This window comes from Schistocerca serialis, chromosome 3 (assembly GCF_023864345.2).
Source record: "Schistocerca serialis cubense isolate TAMUIC-IGC-003099 chromosome 3, iqSchSeri2.2, whole genome shotgun sequence".
NCBI lineage: Eukaryota > Metazoa > Arthropoda > Insecta > Orthoptera > Acrididae > Schistocerca > Schistocerca serialis.
This window is the reverse complement of record NC_064640.1, coordinates 954043418-954065876: the sequence shown is the minus strand read 5'-3', so window position 1 is coordinate 954065876 and position 22459 is coordinate 954043418. Positions and strand designations below refer to the sequence as shown.

The following is a 22459-nucleotide window of genomic DNA, read 5'->3' as shown; positions in this document are numbered from 1 at the left end:
AGCCTCGCACTACAGGTCCGGTGAAAAAGTTAAAAAACTGTCCACGAGGTTAGTCGCCGACTTTGTTGCAACCTCTAAACGTTAAGTAGGTCAGAGCTCTTTTTTCATGTTTTTTGGATAGCCAGAAAATGCTTATCTGTTCAAGTATTTCTTTCTGTGGTGTCACCGCCAGACACCACACTTGCTAGGTGGTAGCCTTTAAATCAGCCGCGGTCCGGTAGTATACGTCGGACCCGCGTGTCGCCACTATCAGTGATTGCAGACCGAGCGCCGCCACACGGCAGGTCTAGAGACACTTCCTAGCACTCGCCCCAGTTGTACAGCCGACTTTGCTAGCGATGGTTCACTGACAAATTACGCTCTAATTTGCCGAGACGATAGTTAGCATAGCCTTCAGCTACGTCATTTGCTACGACCTAGCAAGGCGCCATTATCATTTGCTATTTATCTTGTGACGCATGTACCGACAGACCGATGTTCACCAATTATGGATTAAAGTTACGTATTCCAGAAGCTACGTACCTTTTTTGCTAGTCTCTATTCCTTTAACTGTTCCAGACCTCACGCCAGCCTGCGTGAGCTTAAACGCGTGCCTTCGGCTTCCTCTCATAGTGGCTTGGCTGTCTTTCCAAGTCACAACAGTTTAGCGACGAGAATTCTGCGTTCGTACCTATATTGATTTACTTGTGTCGTGGCTTCGCCACAATCTCCAGATGTACTGTCCGAATTTTATCGCTTGCAGAATCAGCAGACGCAGGCCTTATTGGATGCCCTTGGACAGCTCGTCCAGGGTCAACATGCAATGCAAAACGATGCGGCAGCCGCCGCTCCACCGCTCCCGCAGCCACAACACGCAGTTGCACCACCTTTTCGTCCTTTTGGTGCGAAACTGGAAAGCTGGACGGAGTGGTCACGCCAATTTGGATTCCATCTCGCCGCCTACAGAATTCAAGGTAACGACCGGCAGCCTTTTTTGTTAGCGGCCGTAGGCGTCCAGACATACCGTGTGATAGTGAAATTATTTCCCCGACGCGATGTAGCAACTCTGTCCTACGAAGAAATTTTGTCTGCATTAGATGCATATTTCAAAGAATCAATCAATGTAGTTGCAAAAAGGTATACCTTCTTTCGTACAAAACGTACGGCCGGTCAAACTAATCGGGAGTGGGTTGCAACCTTGCAAGGCCTTACTAGGGATTGTGCTTTTGAGTGTGAATGTGGACTCCCTTATTCAGATACTATGGTACGTGATGCAATTGCACAGAACGTTTCTGATGTTCGTATAAGAGAACAGATTTTGAAACTGGTCAATCCCTCCCTTCAACAAGTGATGGATATATTGGATCGGCAGGACACACTTGACTTTGCTCAGGAATCATTTGCAACTTCGCCACCCGTGTGTCAGGTTAACCGGCTCGCCCGGCGAGCTGGTTGCGCTAAGAACTATAAAGCACATTTGGAACTGAAAGTCAACGCGCAATCGAAATTTTTCCGAGCGCGCAATGTTCCCCACGCATTGCGTGATGAGGTCGCAAAAACATTACACGATTTGGAATCACAAGGTGTAATTGAACGTGTGCAGGCTTCTCTCTGGGCATCACACTTAGTAATTTTGCAAAAGCCTTCCGGAAAATTGAGACTTTGTGTGGACTTCAAGGCAACAGTGAATCCCCAACTAGTGACTGCAACTTTTCCTTTACCCCGCCCGGAAGATCTTTTTGACAAAGTGTGCCCGGGTAAATATTTTTCGAAGTTGGACCTAGCAGATGAGTACTTGCAAAATACCGGTGGACGAAGAATCCCAGCGCGTTTTGGTGGTTAACACGCATCTTGGTTTGTGCCGATTCAAACGACTGCCATTCGCGTGTGCATCCGCCCCTGCATTGTTTCAGCAATATCTGCAAACAGTTTGTGCGTCGGTCCCTACTGCAGCGAACTATCTGGACGATATAGTGATCTCCGGAAAGACGGAAGAAGAACATTTAGCCACTCTCAGAACGTTATTTCAGGTCTTGCGACAAAATGGTCTTCGCTTGCGGAAGGACAAATGTGTGTTTTTTGCTCGTGACTTACCCTATCTGGGCCATGTACTCAATGCCCAAGGCATACATCCCAGTCTAGAGCACCTCCGTGCCTTACAAGACTTGCCTTCGCCGCAGAATTTGAAGCAGCTACAGAGTGTGCTGGGAAAAATAAATTACTATAAGAAATATGTGCGCCACGCCTCTTCCATTTCAGCTCCGCTTCATCGCTTACGCCGTAAAGGTGTTCCGTTCGTCTGGACGACGGAATGCGAACGCGCCTTTCGCCAGTTGAAATCGGCGTTGCTTTCCAATACTTGCCTTACGCCATTCGATCCCCAGAAACCCCTTTTGTTGATGGTGGATGCATCGGATTTCGGGATCGGTGCTGTGCTTGCGCACAAAGATGGTTCGCACGATCGCCCTATTGCCTTTGCGTCCAAATTGCTCTCGTCTGCACAAAGCAATTATTCACAGATCGAGAAAGAAGCTTTGGCTCTCGTATTTGGTGTTACTAAGTTTCATGATTTCTTGTATGGTCGTCACTTTACCATCATCACAGACCACAAACCTTTGACATCGCTTTTTCATCCGAACAAGCCTGTACCTCCACGTACAGCGCAGAAATTCATTCGCTGGTCTATTTTCCTCTCGCAGTACCGCTACGATATCTTGTATCGGTCCACTGCTAAGCACGGAAACGCCGATGCGTTGTCCCGTTTGCCTGTTGGTGAGGATAGAGCATTCGATTCCTCCGAACTTGCTTGCATGTTCATTGATTCGGAAACCGATGACGTGATCGAATCGTTTCCGATTGATTTTCGTCGTGTGGCTACAGCCACAGCTGCCGACCCTGTCCTTGCTACCGTTCTGCGTTTTGTTGCTACGCAATGGCCCTTGCCAAAGTCACGATTCGAGGATCCGTTGGTTCGCCGATTTTTTGCTCACAAGGAGAGACTTTTTGTACGACGTGGTGTTTTACTGTTGCGTTCTGATAATGATCAGTCCAGGGTCGTGGTCCCACGTTCGTTACGATCCTCTGTCTTACGACTTCTCCACCAAGGACATTGGGGTATAGTGCGAACGAAACAACTTGCTCGTCAGCACTGTACTTGGTTCGGAATCGATGCTGCGATTACGAATATGTGCTCTTCTTGCATGGCGTGTGCCGAACAACAATCCGCACCACCTCGGAAATTCTTTGCATGGCCAAAAGTCACTTCCCCTTGGCAATGCTTACACATCGATTTTGCTGGTCCATTCTGGAATGCTCGATGGTTGGTTCTGCTCGATTCATTCAGTAATTTTCCTTTTGTTGTCCAGATGTCTTCCATGACGTCATCTGCTACCATCCAAGCGTTATCTGCTATCTTTTGCATTGAAGGTCTTCCACAGACTATTGTTTCCGACAATGGCCCACAATTCATGTCCGCAGAATTTCAGTCATTCTGCAAGGCCAATGGTATTCAACGTCTGACGTCCGCGCCGTTTTCGCCACAGTCAAATGGTGCCGCTGAACGTTTGGTCAGGACTTTCAAGTCCCAGATGTTGAAGTTGAAAGAGTCGCATTCTCGGGAGGACGCGTTATTGCTCTTTTTGTCCTCGTATCGCTCTCAGCCCCGAGATGGTCGCTCGCCGGCTGAGTTGCTCCACGGTCGTCCTCATCGAACCTTGATGTCTTTGCTACATCCGCCGCATCAGGTTCCTGGGCAGCGGCAGACACCTGCTTTTGCCCCAGGCGACGTTGTATAATATTGCAACTATCGAGGTTCACGGCGTTGGCTCGAAGGGCGCATTCTTCGCTGCCTCGGCCGCGCTATGTATCTGGTTTTGGGGGCCTCTGGTGAGGTGCGTCGGCATCTCAATCAGCTGCGCCTCTGTCGTCGCATGGGTTCTGCCGCTCCCCGTCTGCTTTCAGCGACGGTGCCGTCCGGTCAGCGCCCTGGGGCCCCGTCTACTGGCTCGCCTCATCCCCAGGTGTTACCGACGCTGCCTTCCATTTTGCCCCATGGCGACGCGCTGCCGCCTGTTCTCCCGCCGGCGACGCCCGCAGTGGACGCGTCGCTGCAACCGCCGGGCGCCTCCCTGGGTCACGCGCCGCCCATCGCTTCCCGTGACCAACTGTCCTCTGACATGGAACTCTTGCCCGCTCCGGACCACATGGCGTCTTCGCCAATCGGGTGCCCCGACCCAATGGAGGTCGACCCTTCGGCCCCTCCTGTCTCTCTACGGGCGCATACACCGCATGTTGGCGTGCACCCTGGAGTAGGTTTTCAGGCGTTTCCTAGCTCCCCTCGGGCCGAATGGCAGGGTGCGGGTGACACAGCCTCGCCTGTTGTTAGGCTCCCCACCTCGTCGCATACGTCAACATGGGGTCCTCCCCACGGCGGGCGGAAGCCATATAACACAACCGTACGCCGATTTGCGGGGGAGGAATGTGGTGTCACCGCCAGACACCACACTTGCTAGGTGGTAGCCTTTAAATCGGCCGCGGCCTGGTAGTATACGTCGGACCCGCGTGTCGCCACTATCAGTGATTGCAGACCGAGCGCCGCCACACGGCGGGTCTAGAGACACTTCCTAGCACTCGCCCCAGTTGTACAGCCGACTTTGCTAGCGATGATTCACTGACAAATTACGCTCCCATCTGCCGAGACGATAGTTAGCATAGCCTTCAGCTACGTCATTTGCTACGACCCAGCAAGGCGCCATTATCATTTGCTATTTATCTTGTGATGCATGTACCGTCAGACCGATGTTCACCAATTATGGATTAAAGTTAAATATTCCAGAAGCTACGTACCTTTTTTTCTACTCTCTGTTCCTTTAACTGTTCCAGACCTCACGCCAGCCTGCATGAGCTTAAACGCGTGCCTTCGGCTTCCTCTCATAGTGGCTTGGCTGTCTTGCCAAGTCACAGCACTTTCTTAACAATTTTCTTGCGCCTACGACCTGCTAATAGAGTACTGTCTTGCAGAATGAAGTATTTTATCTCAGTTGTCCTGCATGCATGCAATTCCAAAGAAAATTTGCATCATTCTTCTTAACAACAAATGTACTGCAATATCGTATTCATCTGTCGATATCAGGTAGCGACTTTCAGTTAACAACCTCCTCCCTTGTATGGGAATTACATAACGTATGTACGAGTACACGTAATAATGCGGGAATGATGATATGTCGGAGTTTGGGTCTGACCGTGAGTACTGCACAGGTAGCCTAAGCAGCTGAGTGGGAAATCTGGGTTCGAGTCCTGGTCTGGCACAAAATTTCCTTATCGTCATTCCCTTATACAACTGATGGTTCATCCTATTTGCAACTGCGAATGCATTTCGTAACGACTGTAGTCGTCACAATGCCTGTTATATCCCACAACTACCCAATATCACATCTGGAGATGGTCTTCTCTGTTCGAACATTGACACACTATGCAACGAACTGCTGTGCAGCTGACACTTTCTCGTAACATTGGGAATTCTCAACTGTTACAACAGGCTCGTATTGACACCTTGAAGACATGCTAATGAGAACACATTTCGTATCACAGGCATTCAGCTCATAGCCGGCCGAGGTAGCCGAGCGGTTCTAGGCGCTCCAGTCCGGAACCGCGCTGCTGCTACGGTCGCAGGTTCGAATCCTGCCTCGGGCATTTATGTGTGAGATGTCCTTAGGTATAAGTAGTTCTAAGTCTAGGGGACTGATGACCTCAGATGTTGAGTCCCATAGTGCTCAGAGCCTGCATTCAGCTCATATGATGGAATAAATAGCAGTACGTCTTGCATCTCGAATATCCATTGTCCGAATGAACTGAGTATGCTTACTTATACACTAGTGTATAAAGGTAGGAGCTAACTGAGATGGTGGGGGTACAGAGCACCAGACACGAAACACTGAGCTTCATCGGGAACCAGGAAGCTCAGTTAATACGGTAGGCTAGTTAAGGCAAGAAGGTGTGTGGCGTGCACCCCAGCACGAGATATCTCATTACTGCGTTCCCCAACAGCCCGATTGTGACACACCTGACTTATTATTATGCGGACACCTGAAATACACACAATTCCATCCCATAGTGAACCATTCTTATTCTTTAAGCTCATACAGGTGTGTGATGGAGCCGTATATCATTAAAAAAAATTGTCCCAGACCTTCGCCCTATAGCGAGTTAGGTGTCGACGGAAGCTCTAGCTGCGTTTCTCCTACTCTTGCAGCATCCACATATGCAGCCATGGATATGTAAGAAAACTAAGGCCTCTCAGCCCCAATGACAGCTTCTGGGAGTGGTCTGAGCTCCCAGTCAAAAGCCATCTCCCGGTTCCTGCAATCTGCAGACGTGGACACTAACTGCTCTAGCCCTCATATGCTGAATGCTCTGGCTGAATTGGTTATAACTGAGTATTAATAAAAGCTCACACACAAACATGGGCAGGAGGAAATATGGAGGAATAGAGGGATGGGGGGAAGAGGGGTGATTGTGAACATTTTGAAGTAGAACAGGTGAGCTACCCCAACATAGTAGTAGATACCTACAAACACCGGTTTTGCCATTTCCGATGTCTTGAAAGCACCAGTGGGCTAGATGCTTTATAAGGAGTGGTATGGGAGAGTAGGCGTCCAAGAGAGGGCAAGAGGGGCCACTTGATCCCTCTCCCCAACTTGGTATCTACAGTACAGAGTTTTTACCCACACGTTGAGTGGATAACCATTGTTTTGTAGGATGTAATAGGTTTTCTGTGTCACCTATAAAATATGACATGTCTCAAAACTGACCAACTCATTTATATAAAAAATGGCAATTTTGAAAGTCTTACCCCAGATCCGGGAAAAATTTCTGCGGGCGCCCATGGATAAGAGAAGAGGCGAGGGAGAGGGAGAAGCGGGAGATCTTGTCGTTGACCTTTAAGGGAGAATTTGGGCGAGGGAGTGGGGTGTCGGACATTCATGAATCTGACATAGAGAGACCCCTACTGTTGGAACCAGAAACAACATTCGTCCTCTATTTGCGCTTTGAGTTCCATGAGTCACTGTGAGTACGACATGACAGGGAAAACTCCCCATCGCACCCCCTTTATAATTAGTGGTAATATGTCCCAGTGGATAGCTCATCAAAAAACTGAACACAGATCAAGAAAAAAATTCAGGAAGAAGGTGTACTGAGCTGTGTAAAAAGAAGCAAAATCGAAACAGTAAACGGTCCGAACTCAAGATGTGCAATATCGATAGAACTGGATCAGCCACGGCGTCGTGGTTCTCTGGTGACGGTGTTGCACTGCGAAGGGAAGATCCGTGTTCAAATGTCCCACTTGCCTCATATTTCTTCCTTTTTTCACAGAATTATGAACTGTTCGTACGGTCATTGATGTGTCTGTCCGCTGTATTTAAATTTGTGTCTGTGTCATGGTGTAACATGCGTTTTCAGCAGCGAGCTATAGGGAAGGGACCTGCAGACATACGTACCTCCTGTTTGTTCTACGCACGTACCACATGCTATGGCTCTTATTGTCCGATTCACCCATGAGAATGGAAACAATAAAATACAGAAGAGATGCCGACACGTGTTTCAGTTCATCCCACCAACGGGTCACGCTGCAATCTACCAAAATTTCACTGAAAATAATCTACCCAGCTTGAAATGTTTGGCATGTGGGAAGTGTCTTCACTGTTTCCACAGTCTGCGCACATGTAGAGTGGATCATTATTCCACATGACCAATGTGACCATCATTTTCATTTAGTAAACTGTACCTATTCCTCTACCTTTCTGTATACATCCCCACAGATAAAACAGTAATTTTCTTCTTCTCCTGTACATGGATGGAACTGCAGTTTTCTTTTGCTGCTAGTAGTTGCTCCCTTCTTTCCTTTTCTTTTTTTTTCATTCTTCGGTGCCTTCTTATCATTTCTCTCCTCTCTTTCTTCTCTAGGTCCTGTTTTTCAGGTGCGTCTGTTAAGATAGCACACTTCCTTTGCTGTCTTCCAAGATTGCTCTTTTTCCTCGGTCCAGCTTTAGGGAAAAATTGAATGTGCTCGGGGGAAAACGTTTCTCCGCTGAAGTTCCTGGAACAGCATTAACACCATTCGCCACGTTCACAGAGATAAGCAGAGGATCTGAAAATGTTTCTTCTGAAACAGCCCTATCGGTCACAAGTGATGCAGAAAAATCACTTTCTTGGAATTTGTCCTGGTCAAATGGAAATATGCCTGTTGCTGAGAATCCTCAAGTGATGTTTCCTGACGTGAAAGTGGTGAGAAGTCCTTTATTTATAGTGGAAGGCAAATCATAAATTGTTAGTGTCTTTCCTGGATTTGCTTTCAATAAGGCATTGATTCCCCTGCTGCCTATCTTCTTTACAGGGCCGTGAACGCTTACATCTAGAAGCTGTAATCTGTGAGAACAGTGGGTAGGAAATGACAGAAGCACTACACCATTATTATTCTTACATTTATTAAGAGCTTCTGTGCTAGAAAGCTTTTGACAATGTTGACTGGAATACTCTCTTTCATATTCTGAAGATGGCAGGGGTAAAATAGAGGGAGCGAAAGGCTATTTACAATTTGTACAGAAACCAGATGGCAGTTATAAGAGTTGAGGGACATGAAAGGGAAGCAGTGGTTGGGAAGGGAGTGAGACAGGGTTGTAGCCTCTCCCCGATGCTATTCAATCTGTATATTGAGCAAGCAGTAAAGGAAACAAAATAAAAGTTCGGAATAGGCATTAAAATCTATGGAGAAGTGTGGTGTCACCGCCAGACACCACACTTGCTAGGTGGTAGCTTAAATCGGCCGCGGTCCATGTAGTACATGTCGGACCCGCGTGTCGCCACTGTGATCGCAGACCTAGCGCCACCACCAAGGCAGGTCTCGTGATACGAGAGTGGACTCGCCCCAGTTGTACGCGAACCTAGCTATCGCCCAGTTGTACGAGAACCTAGCTACCGCCCAGTTGGACGAGAACCTAGCAAGGCGCCAGTTGTATCAGTGCCTATAGCTTACGAGTATTCAAGAGAGATGTATTCCAAAGAACAATTAAAAGATAAGTAATAAGCATCTACATACTTTTCTTCTTATTCATTTATAAGTTCTCATGTTCCAGACTTCACGCCCGTCTGCTTTAGCCGTGCGTGCACTATCGGCTACAGCGTTAGTCTAGAGTTCATTTTCAGCAATCTCAACTTCATGGTGTCGGCCCAGCTACCGACACAACATTTATTGGCGACGAGCAAAAGAGTTTGTATTCATTCGTTTACAACATTGGCGACGATTTAAAGTGTTTTCTGATTGCTTACATTTAATTGTGTCATGGCTTCGCCACATTCTCCAGATGTACTGTCCGAATTTTATCGCTTGCAGAATCAGCAGACGCAGGCGTTACTGGATGCCCTTGGACAGCTCGTCCAGGGTCAACGTACCATTCAAACCGATGCGGCCGCCGCCGCTTCTTCGCTACCGCTGCCACTAAACGCTGTTGCACCTCCCTTTCGACCATACGTGGCAGCCGATGAGACCTGGCAAGAGTGGTCTCGCCAGTTCACCTTTCACCTCGCTGCCTACAGAATTCAAGGTAATGAGCGGCAGCCGTTTTTGCTTTCTTGTGTCGGTGTGTCCACATACCGTGTGATAGTGAAATTGTTTCCCCGACGAGACGTAGCAACTCTGTCCTACGAGGAAATTTTGTCTGCATTAGATGCCTATTTCAAAGAAACAGTTAATGTGGTTGCAAAACGGTATACGTTCTTTCGTACAAAACGTACGGCCGGTCAAACTAATAGGGAGTGGGTAGCAACATTGCAAGGACTTACTAGGGACTGTGCTTTTGAATGTGACTGTGGTCTATCTTATTCAGATACAATGGTGCGTGATGCAATTGCACAGAACGTTTCTGATGTTCGCATACGGGAGCAAATTTTGAAACTAGTTAATCCCTCCCTTCAACAAGTGATAGACATATTGGATAGACAGGACACACTTGACTGTGCTCAGGAATCTTTTGAAACTTCGCCAGCCGTGTGTAACATTAACCGGCCCGCTGGACGCGCTGCGCGGCCCGGTAACCGGGCCTTGCGCACGTCGACACAGCGACCGCCGCGTGCTACGCCACGTGTGCCGCGCCAGCACACAAATGCAGTGAAATCCTGCCCGCGGTGTGCTACTAGACATTCGCGTGAACATTGCCCGTCACGCCAAGCTATTTGCTTTTTCTGCAATAAGAAAGGACATGTTCAAAGTGTTTGCCAGAAAAAGCTCAGATCAGACAATCGCAATCATTCCAGGCCCTTTGCTTCGCGCCGGAATCGAACCAAGGACACTCAGGCTCGTGGACCTTCGCCTATGGACATTCATGTCGTTAATTCCACTTCGTCCAGTGACACTTTCTCTAACAATAACTGTGATCGTCCCACAAAAACTGTGCGTCGACGTCGCCGGAAATCACGTCAATTAGCAAGTGATTCTGTGCCAGTGTCTGTTCCAATTGCACAAAACAGTCGCTCTTGTCGTCAGCAGGACAATAAACTTTTTGTGGACTTAGACTTTGAAGGCAAAGTGATACCATTCCAGCTCGATACCGGAGCTGCAGTTTCATTGCTCAATCATGACACGTACAAACAACTGGGCAAACCTCCGTTGCGTTCCGCAAATGTTAAGCTAACTACATATTCCGGACAGACAATTCCTGTGTTAGGACAGTGCAGCCTTCTTGCAACATACAAGGGACAAACAAAACTTGTGTCATTTTACGTTCTTCGTTCTTCTTCTGCAGTGAATTTGTTTGGTCTCGATTTATTTAAGTTGTTTAACATGTCTATTGTAAATCAGGTCCTATCAGTGAATCAGACTGTGCCTACAGACAGTGTTTCTCGGCTGTGTGACGAATTTGCAGACATTTTTGCACCGGGCTTAGGTTGCGCTAAAAACTATGAAGCACATTTGGAACTGGAAGGAAACGCGCAACCGAAATTTTTCAGAGCGCGCAATGTTCCCCACGCATTGCGTCAGGAGGTCGCAAGAACATTGAACAATGTAGAATCACAAGGTGTGAGTGAATGTGCGCAATGCCTCTTTCATTTCCGCTCCGCTTCATCGCTTACGCCGTACAGGTGTTCCGTTTCTCTGGACGACGGAATGCGATCGCGCCTTTCGCCAGTTGAAATCGGCGTTGCTTTCTAATACTTGCCTTACGCCATTCGATCCCCAGAAAACCCTTTTGTTGATGGTAGATGCATCGGATTTCGGGATCGGTGCTGTGCTTGCGCACAAAGTTGGCTCCCATGGTCGCCCTATTGCCTTTGCGTCCAAATTGCTCTCGTCTGCGCAAAGAAATTATTCACAGATAGAGAAAGAAGCTTTGGCTCTCGTGTTTGGTGTTACTAAGTTCCATGATTTCTTGTATGGTCGTCACTTTACCATCATCACAGACCACAAACCTTTGACATCGCTTTTTCATCCGACCAAGCCTGTACCTCCACGTACAGCGCAGAAATTCATTCGCTGGTCTATTTTCCTCTCGCAGTACCGCTACGAGATCTTGTATCGGTCCACTGCTAAGCACGGAAACGCCGATGCGTTGTCCCGTTTGCCTGTTGCTGAGGATAAAGCATTCGATTCTTCCGAACTTGCTTGCATGTTCATTGATTCGGAAACCGATGACGTGGTCGAATCGTTTCCGATTGATTTTCGTCGTGTCGCTACAGCCACAGCTGCTGACCCTGTCCTTGCTACTGTTTTACGTTTTGTTGCTACAAAATGGCCTTTGTCAAAGTCTCGGATTGAGGATCCGTTGGTTCGCCGATTTTTTGCTCACAAGGAGAGACTTTTTGTTCGACGTGGTGTTTTGTTGTTGCGTTCTGATAATGATCAGTCCAGAGTCGTGGTCCCACGTTCGTTACAGTCCTCTGTTTTACGGCTTCTTCACCAAGGACATTGGGGTATAGTGCGAACGAAACAACTTGCTCGTCAGCACTGTACTTGGTTCGGAATCGATGCTGCGATTACGCATATGTGTTCTTCGTGCCCGGCGTGTGCCGAACAACAGTCCGCACCGCCGCGGAAAGTCTTTGCGTGGCCAAACGCCACTTCCCCTTGGCAACGCTTGCACATTGATTTTGCTGGTCCATTCTGGAATGCTCGATGGTTGGTTCTGGTCGACGCCTTCAGTAATTTTCCTTTTGTTGTCCGGATGTCTTCCACGACGTCCTCCGCCACCATCCAAGCGTTGTCTGCTATCTTTTGCATTGACGGTCTTCCGCAGACTATTGTTTCCGACAATGGCCCACAATTCATGTCCGCAGAATTTCAGTCATTCTGCCAGGCCAATGGTATTCAACATCTGACATCCGCGCCGTTTTCGCCTCAGTCCAACGGTGCCGCTGAACGATTGGTCCGGACTTTCAAGTCACAGATGTTGAAATTGAAAGAGTCGCATTCTCGGGAGGACGCATTGTTGCTCTTTTTGTCTTCGTATCGCTCTCAGCCCCGAGATGGTCGCTCGCCGGCTGAGTTGCTCCACGGTCGTCCTCATCGCACCTTGATGTCTTTGCTGCATCCGCCGCATCAGGTTCCTGTGCAGCGGCAGACTCCTGCTTTTGCTCCAGGCGACGTTGTATTTTATCGCAACTATCGAGGTTCACGGCGTTGGCTCGCAGGGCGCATTCTTCGCTGCCTCGGCCGCGCGATGTATTTGGTTTTGGGGGCCTCTGGTGAGGTGCGTCGGCATCTCAATCAGCTGCGCCTCTGTCGTCGCTCGGGTATTGCCGCTCCCCGTCTGCTTTCAGCGACGGTGCCGTCCGGTCAGCGCCCTGGGGACCCATCTACTGGCTCGCCTCATCCCCAGGTGTTACCGACGATGCCTTCCATTTTGCCCCATGGCGACGCGCCGCCGCCGCCGCAGCAGCAGCAGCCGCCGCCGCCGCCGCTTGTTCTCCCGCCGGCGCCGCCCGCATTCGACGCTTCGTTGCAGCCGCCAAGCGCCTCCCAGGGTCACGCGCCGCCGATCGCTTCCCGTGACCAGCTGTCCTCCGCCATGGAACTCCCGCCCGCTCCGGACCACATGACGTCATCGCGCGTCGGCTACCCCGACGCAATGGAGGTTGACCATTCGGTCCCTCCTGTCTCTTTACGGGCGCATACGCCGCATGTTGACGTGCACCCTGGACTAGTTTTTCAGGCGTTTCCTAGCTCCCCTCGGACCGTATGGCCGGGTGCGGGTGGCACAGCCTCGCCTGTTGTTAGGCTCCCCACCTCATCGCATCCGTCAACATGTGGTCCTCCCCACGGCGGGCGGAAGCCTTATCACACAACCGTTCGCCGATTTGCGGGGGAGGAATGTGGTGTCACCGCCAGACACCACACTTGCTAGGTGGTAGCTTAAATCGGCCGCGGTCCATGTAGTACATGTCGGACCCGCGTGTCGCCACTGTGATCGCAGACCTAGCGCCACCACCAAGGCAGGTCTCGTGATACGAGAGTGGACTCGCCCCAGTTGTACGCGAACCTAGCTATCGCCCAGTTGTACGAGAACCTAGCTACCGCCCAGTTGGACGAGAACCTAGCAAGGCGCCAGTTGTATCAGTGCCTATAGCTTACGAGTATTCAAGAGAGATGTATTCCAAAGAACAATTAAAAGATAAGTAATAAGCATCTACATACTTTTCTTCTTATTCATTTATAAGTTCTCATGTTCCAGACTTCACGCCCGTCTGCTTTAGCCGTGCGTGCACTATCGGCTACAGCGTTAGTCTAGAGTTCATTTTCAGCAATCTCAACTTCATGGTGTCGGCCCAGCTACCGACACAACAAGAAGAAATAAAAACTTTGAGGTTCGCCGATGACATTGTAATTCTGTCAGAGACAGCAAAGGACTTGGAAGAGCAGTTGAACGGGATGGACAGTGTCTTGAAAGGAGGGTATAAGATGAACATCAACAAAAGCGAAACGAGGATAATGGAATGTAGTCGAATTAAGTCGGGTGATGCTGAGGGAATTAGATTAGGAAATGAGACACTTAAAGTAGTAAAGGAGTTTTGCTATTTGGGGAGCAAAATAACTGATGATGGTCGAAGTAGAGAGGATATAAAATGTAGACTGGCAATAGCAAGGAAAGCGTTTCTGAAGAAGAGAAATTTGTTAACATCGAGTATTGATTTAAGTGTCAGGAAGTCATTTCTGAAAGTATTTGTATGGAGTGTGGCCATGTATGAAAGTGAAACATGGACGATACACAGTTCAGACAAGAAGAGAATAGAAGCTTTCGAAATGTGGTGCTACAGAAGAATGCTGACGATTAGATGGGTAGATCACATAACTAATGAGGAGGTATTGAACAGAATTGGGGAGAAGAGGAGTTTGTGGCACAACTTGACTAGAAGAAGGGATCGGTTGGTAGGGCATATTCTGAGGCATCAAGGGATCACCAATTTAGTATTGGAGGGCAGTGTGGAGGGTAAAAATCGTGGAGGGAGACCAAGAGATGAATATACTAAGCAGATTCAGAAGGTTGTAGGCTGCAGTAGGTACTGGGAGATGAAGAAGCTTGCACAGGATAGAGTAGCATGGAGAGCTGCATCAAACCAGTCTCAGGACTGAAGACCACAACAACAACATGCTAAGATGGGACGAATGGTTGTCCAGCAGTAGTAGAACAAGATCCTCTTTTGTTGTTCTGGTTTTCCAGATAAAATGATTGAAAAATATTAAAAAAGATTGCTGCACCATCCACCCAGAACCTGTAGGGTTGGGCTGATTTGGTGGAAGAGACCAAACAGCGAGTTCATCGGTCTCATCGGATTAGGGAAGGAGGGGGAAGGAAGTCGGCCGTGCCCTTTCAAAGGAACCATCCCGTCCTTTGCCTGAAGCAATTTAGGGAAATCACAGAAAACCTAAATCAGTATGGCCGGAAGCGGAATTGAACCGTCGTCCTCCCGAATGCGAGTCGTTTGGTAACCACTGCGCCACCTCGCTAGGTCCAAACCTGTGGTGGCACCAATGTATCCAGTGGGCCCCGTCACGGATAAAACGATCCTTCAAATTTTTCCTTTGAAAAATTATCATGGGTATAGTGAAGGTCTCTTGAGCACATAGAGCAGCTGCTACTGTTCCCATTACTCGCCGTTCGGCGGAGCTCACAATTCCAAATTTTTTACGCCTTTCTGCGCAACTATCATGTCTGGTTTCAACATCGTAATTATACTCGTTTCATCCACGTTCCATATTCTGGAAGTCGGAAGAGGATGACGAGAATAAACATCTCCACATTTCTGGCAAAAGATCCCCAACATTTTTTTTTAATGAAACGCTGTCATTCTTCCCAGAGTTGTGCGTTCGGGTAGTCTGATGGAAAGATCATTCTTTCCGTCCAAAAATGTTGAAAGGCAATCAGCTCCAGCTGTTTCCTTTAGTAAACAGTATGATGCCATTTTCAAGCTAAAATATTCAGCAGAAAGACACCCCACTTTTCGTACATCGCCTTTGGTCAAATCGAACATAATTTCGCTGGAGCTCGTGATATAATCCCTGAGTACTATTTTCTGACTGACTGACTGAAAATACTTTCATGTGTTTATACAGGGTGATTTTTCCACCGTGTAAAAACTCTAGGGACTGATCGATGAGAGGATATGGAACAAAAAATCTCTAATGAACTTGTGTTCGGAAATGCATGGTTTCCATGATAGAGACAGTTTATTCAATCATACATTGTTATAGAGACTGTGGTATAATACGCGCTGCACCATGCAGCCACAGTTTCAGTAGGGGCTGAAAATGGTTTCCCTGTGTCTCAACGCATGCGTGTACACACCGTAGCATGTTCTGTCTCACACGTCCACACCGGCCAGGCTGCATCCGAACAGTGTCAAAGGCAGCAGGAATACGCTGGAATGGGCTGTGCATACATGACCAGAAATCGGATGGTTTGAGATCCGGTGAACGAGCAAGCCACGCAACAGGACCCCCTCGTCCGATCCATCGACCAGGAATGACGCCACTGAGATTCGTCCGGATGTTATCGGGCAATTGGGTTGGAGCACCATCACGTAGCAGCCACATAACCCTTCGAATTATCAATGGTACTTCTTCCAGCAGGGGAGGCGAAGTCCCCCACAAGAAACACCGATAGTTCCGGCAAAAATACGGTCGCCAATTATCCCGGCCTAAACGTTCCGGGTGCACCGATGCTGATGATTCGCTGTCACCATACCATGAGGGTTCTGCTCACTATCCCACAGATGACTGTTATGAAAGCTGAAGATACCACTCCGCGTAAAGCTGGCCTCATCTGTGAATACGATGGATGACACAAATCCCGGAATCGTGGTTGGCTGGTGAAGAAACCAGTGACAAAACTGCTTCCGATGTGGAAAGTCTGTCGCTAGTAAACCCTGCACCCGCTGTAAGTGATAAAAGTAGTAACAGTTGTCGTGGAGGACGTTCCACACAGTCGTCTGGCTTACCCTGTACTGCCGGCCGGTGTGGCCGAGCGGTTCTAGGCGCTACAGTCTAGAACCACGCGACCACTGAGGTCACAGGTTCGAATCCTGCCTCGGGCATGGATGTGTGTGATGTCCTTAGGTTAGTTAGGTTAAGTAGTTCTAAGTTCTAGGGGACTGATGACCTTAGCAGTTAAGTCCCATAGTGCTCAGAGCCATTTGAACCATTTTTTTACCCTGTACTGGCGGGCCAGCTGCCTGGTGCTGACACGGCCGTCGCCTTCCGCAGTGTTAATCACATTTTCCTCCAGGTCTGGTATCCGAACACTTCGGGTACGTCCTTCATGACTTGCTGCTTCCTGAAACGACCCTGTCTCAGATAAACGAAGAAACACTGTTGCTGTGGTTGTTTTCTGCGGGGATTGGTTTCCTGATACAACCTTGCTGCCCGCCGCCCCTTCCCATTTGGTTTTCCGTAAGTAAACACCATGTCGGGAAGCTCTCGAATCGAATAGGGAATCATTGTGTACAACGCTGTATCACATCCACTACAAGGTGAGTCAGCAATGGAAGTGTATCGACACAACATTACCAATGACAATGGCAAGAGAGGGGGCTAGGGCATGACATATGGGGAACAGTAGCACCCTCCAGGAGGAAACTATGCATACTGTAACTGCGGCTGCACGGTACAGCGCGTATTAGACCACAGTGTCTGTAACAAAGTATGACTGAATAAATGATCTCTAGCATAGAAACCATGCATTTCCGGACATGATTTCATTAGACTTTTATGTTCGATACTCTCTCATCCATCAATCAAAAATGGTTCAAATGGCTCTGACCACTATGGGACTTAACAGCTGAGGTCATCAGTCCCCTAGAACTTAGAACTACTTAAACCTAACTAACCTAAGGACATCACACACGTCCATGCCCGAGGCAGGATTCGAACCTGGGACCGTAGCGGTCGCGTGGTTCCAGACTGAAGCGCCTATAACCGCTCGACCACTCCGGCCGGCGATCGATCAATCCCTAGAATTTGTAAACGATGGAAAAAAATCACCCTGTAGTACGCACAAGTAACTTTTCCCTCTGTTTCTTTTTCCTTTTTGATGAATCGAGAGAGAGTACAGTAACAAATATTACATTCTTGTGCAGTTTTTCTAATACAATAATCGTTCTTTTCCGAGCCAAAGTGTCTGCTCTCTGACTCACGTCTAAAGGTGCCAAACTTGTTTCTGTTTTGCGTTTTTAAGGAAGCATTTCGGTTATATGAAAGTAAACACAAGAAGAGGAAAAGTAAAAGGATTACATTATCCAGCAGGCATAATATGTCTGCCTAACTAAGGGTGGGGTATGTTGCAACACTGCGTTGGAACATGCCCCACATCGCACTGCCATATAAAACACAAGTAAACTTCCCAACAAACACTTTAATCTAAAATCAGTTCTTACATTGATAAACTTCAAATGGAACCATTTATCACGTGTTAAATTTAATCTAGGTCAACGAAAGTCTTAATATTCAGAGTAAACATTAATAAAACCTACAAACTGCAGGGACATATTCCTGGCCGAAAATGGAGGGAAAAAGGTCCTACGAACATGTGTCCGGAAATGCGTCGTTGCCACGGTTGATGGCGCTGACGAATTAAAGTTGCTCTGACCACGTGCCGTGTGTTCCTTACAGGGTGTTTCAAAAATGACCGGTATATTTGAAACGGCAATAAAAACTAAACGAGCAGCGATAGAAATACACCGTTTGTTGCAATATGCTTGGGACAACAGTACATTTTCAGGCGGACAAACTTTCGAAATTACAGTAGTTACAATTTTCAACAACAGATGGCGCTGCAATTGATGTGAAAGATATAGAAGACAACGCAGTCTGTGGGTGCGCCATTCTGTACGTCGTCTTTCTGCTGTAAGCGTGTGCTGTTCACAACGTGCAAGTGTGCTGTAGACAACATGGTTTATTCCTTAGAACAGAGGATTTTTCTGGTGTTGGAATTCCACCGCCTAGGACACAGTGTTGTTGCAATAAGACGAAGTTTTCAACGGAGGTTTAATGTAACCAAAGGACCGAAAAGCGATACAATAAAGGATCTGTTTGAAAAATTTCAACGGACGGGGAACGTGACGGATGAACGTGCTGGAAAGGTAGGGCGACCGTGTACGGCAACCACAGAGGGCAACGCGCAGCTAGTGCAGCAGGTGATCCAACAGCGGCCTCGGGTTTCCGTTCGCCGTGTTGCAGCTGCGGTCCAAATGACGCCAACGTCCACGTATCGTCTCATGCGCCAGAGTTTACACCTCTATCCATACAAAATTCAAACGCGGCAACCCCTCAGCGCCGCTACCATTGCTGCACGAGAGACATTCGCTAACGATATAGTGCACAGGATTGATGACGGCGATATGCATGTGGGCAGCATTTGGTTTACTGACGAAGCTTATTTTTACCTGGACGGCTTCGTCAATAAACAGAACTGGCGCATATGGGGAACCGAAAAGCCCCATGTTGCAGTCCCATCGTCCCTGCATCCTCAAAAAGTACTGGTCTGGGCCGCCATTTCTTCCAAAGGAATCATTGGCCCATTTTTCAGATCCGAAACGATTACTGCATCACGCTATCTGGACATTCTTCGTGAATTTGTGGCGGTACAAACTGCCTTAGACGACACTGCGAACACCTCGTGGTTTATGCAAGATGGTGCCCGGCCACATCGCACGGCCGACGTCTTTAATTTCCTGAATGAATATTTCGATGATCGTGTGATTGCTTTGGGCTATCCGAAACATACAGGAGGCGGCGTGGATTGGCCTCCCTATTCGCCAGACATGAACCCCTGTGACTTCTTTCTGTGGGGACACTTGAAAGACCAGGTGTACCGCCAGAATCCAGAAACAATTGAACAGCTGAAGCAGTACATCTCATCTGCATGTGAAGCCATTCCGCCAGACACGTTGTCAAAGGTTTCGGGTAATTTCATTCAGAGACTACGCCATATTATTGCTACGCATGGTGGATATGTGGAAAATATCGTACTATAGAGTTTCCCAGACCGCAGCGCCATCTGTTGTTGAAAATTGTAACTACTGTAATTTCGAAAGTTTGTCTGCCTGAAAATGTACTGTTGTCCCAAGCACATTGCAACAAACGGTGTATTTCTATCGCTGCTCGTTTAGTTTTTATTGCCGTTTCAAATATACCGGTCATTTTTGAAACACCCTGTATATGTTGCAGGTTCATTGATGCAGCGTACTGTAAGCAGCAAAAGGGTCCGGTATTCATGTCGGGAACAAGTCGATACGGTGTTTGCGTGCGTCCAAGCAGATGGGAACGATCGAGTGGCAGGATGGCTATACCAAAACAAGTATCCTCACAGCATCAAACACAGCACACGTTTCAAGCCCTTATTAGACGTTTGTGTGACCATGGGTTGTTTCAGACAGTCGACGTACTTTGCCTTACACCATGTTCGCGCTCCACTTGCCTGGAAGCTGTTCTAAGGTCAGCATCCTGTAGAACCTGGTCCTCCAAATCTGGTGTAGTCACAGTCTGCCCCTCCATGCGCGTTCGTCTTTCTGAAAGGACCAATGACCACACAAACTCGCCAAAAGGGCTTGAAATGTTGTTTAATGTGGTTGGTGTCTGTGAGTGTACTTGTTTTAGTATAGCCGTGCTGCCTCTCGACCGTTTCCACCTGCTTAGCCGTACACAAACGCCATATCGACTAGTTCCCTACATGAATACTGGATCACTTTGCTGCTTACAGTACGCTGCGTCAATCAACCTGCAACAGTCAAGGAAAACAGGGCACGTAGTCAGACGAACGTCACTTCGTCAGCGCCATCTACCGTGGCAACGATGCATTCCCGGACAAATGTTCATAGGACCTTTTTTCCACCATTTCCAGTCAGAAATCTATCCCTGCGGTTTTTCGGTTTTATTAATGTTCACCCTGCATGTACAAAGTCTTTAGAACTATACACAGGTACACACCAATGACGATTTCGACCAAAGGAAGAGAACACAGAGAAAAACGTCTTCTAGCGCCAAATCCGACCATCACAATGAAGATACCATGGAGATGAAAGAGCCTCCATATGATGGCTGCACCTGATAGGATACTTCATGAAAAAATGCAGATGTTGCGTTGTACTCTGTTGCAAACATGCCCCTCTCTCCACTGCTCTAACGTCATTCTAGAGTAGTAGCTACTCTATAGCCTAACAGTAGTTTTAATGTTTACGGAAATTCTATGCTTTTGGCTGTTTAATATGACAATCAGTCCCTAAAGGAAAATCTGCCTGATCCCGAGATAGTAATGGGGAGCGTGGATCTCCATAGCAGATAACGCTTAAGAGTATATGTCCTAGTGGCAGGCGTAATTAGTACAAATACATAATTTAACACTTAGATGCAGCAATGGCCAGCAACGATACCTGCAAATGAAGGACAGGTGGGAAGAGCTGTTATTGGAGTGAGAAAAAGAAATATATTCTCTACATTATTTATCGAGTGCAAGATATGAATACGTAAAGCATCGGAAAATAAGTAAATCTGTATGGAAAATGGGTACTGATTCGAACACCTCACTTAAATGAACTTAACACCCTTGAACACCCACTGAGTACAGACAATTATGTACAGCATGTTGAATCCAGCTGCAAGATTTTGAAAGTTTGTTGCTACATAACAGTAACTGATACAAATTTGATTTGTTATGTTTTTCTTGTGCTTTTGTCCCCCATCTGCGCATGGTCGGCGCGGTTATTAACGGATTTGGCACGGCTAGTTCAAGGGGAGGCCAGATGCCTTTCCTGTCACCACCCCATTACTCCCCAGGACAGAATGTGTCTGCATGTAGTGTGATCCGTGTGTGAAAATTGTCTAAATGTTTGCGAACTGTGTACCTGTGGCAGGACTTGGGTACCAGCCCGGTAGTCACCTAGCCAGATGTGGTAAACAACCTAAAAACCACATCCAGGCTAGGCAGCACGCCGACGGGAGGTTGCTGGGGAGGAGGGGAAGGGAGGTGGCAGGCGGATTCGGTCTGGGGCCGGAGCACCTCTCCGTCCTCCAGGCGGCGCCTTAAATACGAAGAGCTATCCTGGCAGGTGAAATTTGAACAGACCGATATAAATACGTCAGCAATGACAGTAAAAATAATGTTCTGTATAAAATTATAACTTGTTGCAATTCTCTGTAAAATAAGTAAATAAACTATGTTCATAACTCCGCAGAAAAAATTACGTATGTTATGTATACCTATCTCAATGAACATTCCTTTCACTTATTATTTCGTAAATTACAGAGAAAAGCACCTTATCTGAAACACTTGCCTCTTCTTTTCCCTGGCGTTTCTTCCGTCTAATACAGGGCGCGCTTTTTCGGAATTTCTGAAATTTCACCTAACTATTTAACTTTGTCGTCGGATACCCTTCCTGACGCGACAGTCGTCGAGGTAAGTCTTCTGATTGGTTCGATGCGGCGCGCCACGAATTACTCTCGTGTGCCAATCTCAGAGTAGCACTTAAAACCTACGTCCTCAATTATTTACCGAATGTATTACAATCTCTGTCTTCCTCTACAGTTCTTACCTCCTAGTACCATGGAAGTTATTCGATGATATCTTAACAGATGTTCTACCATCCTTTCCCTTCTTTTTGTCAGTGTTTTCCATACATTCCTTTCCTCTTCGATTCTCCGGAAAACCTCCTCATTCTTTACCTTATCAATCCACCTAATTGTCAACATTCTTTTGTGGCAGCACATCTCAAATGCTTCAATTCAATTCTTTTCCGATTTTCCCACTATCATACATTGCTGCGCTCCAAATGTATATTCTCAGAAATTTCTTCCTCAAATTAAGGCGTATGTCTGGTACTATTAGACTTCTCTCGGTCAGGAATGCCCTTTTTGCCTGAGTTAGTCTGCTTTTTATGTCCTCCTTGTTCCGTCCATGATGAATTATTTTGCCGCCGAGGTAGCAGAATTCAAGTTCATTTACTT

General features: G+C 47.5%; 1 protein-coding gene across 1 annotated transcript; it reads left to right on the top strand.

Annotated features, from left to right (window-relative positions):
* The first annotated feature begins 758 nt into the window (after positions 1 to 758).
* LOC126471400 (uncharacterized) lies at positions 759 to 8892 on the top strand. Its single transcript, XM_050099525.1, has 2 exons — positions 759 to 4490; positions 8784 to 8892. Exon 1 carries the CDS (start codon positions 803 to 805, stop codon positions 1820 to 1822), a length of 1020 nt encoding a protein of 339 aa, XP_049955482.1. The 5' UTR covers positions 759 to 802; the 3' UTR covers positions 1823 to 4490; positions 8784 to 8892.
* The last annotated feature ends 13567 nt before the right edge of the window (positions 8893 to 22459 follow it).

What these genes read in the sequence shown, in the direction of transcription:
- LOC126471400 (XM_050099525.1), top strand. Translation starts at nt 803, where the DNA reads ATGCAAAACGATGCGGCAGCCGCCGCTCCACCGCTCCCGCAGCCACAA.